Source organism: Alexandromys fortis, unplaced genomic scaffold, assembly GCF_014885135.2.
Source record: "Alexandromys fortis isolate MF-2015 unplaced genomic scaffold, M_Fortis_MF-2015_v1.1 scaffold_1091, whole genome shotgun sequence".
Lineage (NCBI taxonomy): Eukaryota > Metazoa > Chordata > Mammalia > Rodentia > Cricetidae > Alexandromys > Alexandromys fortis.
Genome location: NW_026068958.1, coordinates 3,708 through 4,755, shown reverse-complemented (window position 1 = coordinate 4,755; position 1,048 = coordinate 3,708). Strand labels below are relative to the sequence as shown.

Genomic DNA, 1,048 nt, shown 5'->3' with positions numbered 1-1,048 from the left:
ACACGAGACTCACTCAGACACCCTAACCAACCTGGCCAAACTGGCGAGCTCCAGTTTTGGTGAGAACTGTTTTTGGTCTGAAAACAAATAGGTGGAGTCCAATTGAGGGAGGTACTTGATACACCTCTGGCCTCCATCCTCAAACACACACGTGTGCATATGCACACTCAAACACGTACACACACACAGGACTTACTAGCAATTCTGCTTTTTAGGGATTTATATCTTAAATTTACCCATTTCTATTACTTCAATTTTACCACAAGGTTTGTGGTCTACTGGCAAGGTTCCAGCTGGCAGCTCACATCTTCCTACTTCTCTGGCAGCTACATGGCTTCTCACTAACCCCGCCTACTCTTTCTCTACCTTTTCCTGCCTGGATATTTTCTGTTAAGCCATTGGCTAAAAGCAGCTTCTTTATTCATTAACCAATAAAAGCAACACATATACAGGAGGACCTCCCACACCAGGGATTTTTTTTCAGAAATACTTGAACCTATACATGAAGTTTCTGAAAAGTACATTACAGCATTTATTTTAAAGTTTAAAAGTGCAAGCTAAATGCCTAGAAGTCAAGAGATTTATTTTTAAAGTATAATACACTTAGAGAATAAAACATTAGGCCCCAGTCACTGAGCCGCCGCCGAGGACTCAGCTGCCTCCCCCTCGAGCCCCCTCGCTTCCCGGCAACCTCCACTCTTTCGACCCCTTTGCTGATGCAAGTAAGGGTGATGACCTGCTTCCTGCTGGCACTGAGGATTATATCCATATAAGAATTCAACAGAGAAACGGCAGGAAGACCCTTACCACTGTCCAAGGGATCGCTGATGATTACGATAAAAAGAAACTAGTGAAGGCGTTTAAGAAGAAATTTGCCTGCAATGGTACTGTAATTGAGCATCCAGAATATGGAGAAGTAATTCAGCTACAGGGTGACCAGCGCAAGAACATATGCCAGTTCCTAATAGAGATTGGACTGGCTAAGGACGATCAGCTGAAGGTTCATGGGTTTTAAGTGCTTGTGACTCTGAAGCTTAAGTGAGGATTT

The 1,048-nt window shown here is 43.4% G+C and overlaps 1 protein-coding gene across 1 annotated transcript; it reads left to right on the top strand.

The window, feature by feature from the left end:
* Positions 1 to 655: 655 nt before the first annotated feature.
* Positions 656 to 1,042, top strand: LOC126496080 (eukaryotic translation initiation factor 1-like; the record flags this gene model as incomplete). The annotated part of the gene is made up of 1 exon (XM_050133655.1): positions 656 to 1,042. A coding segment is annotated over one exon (360 nt), but the record flags the coding sequence as incomplete, so codon positions are not given.
* Positions 1,043 to 1,048: the final 6 nt, after the last annotated feature.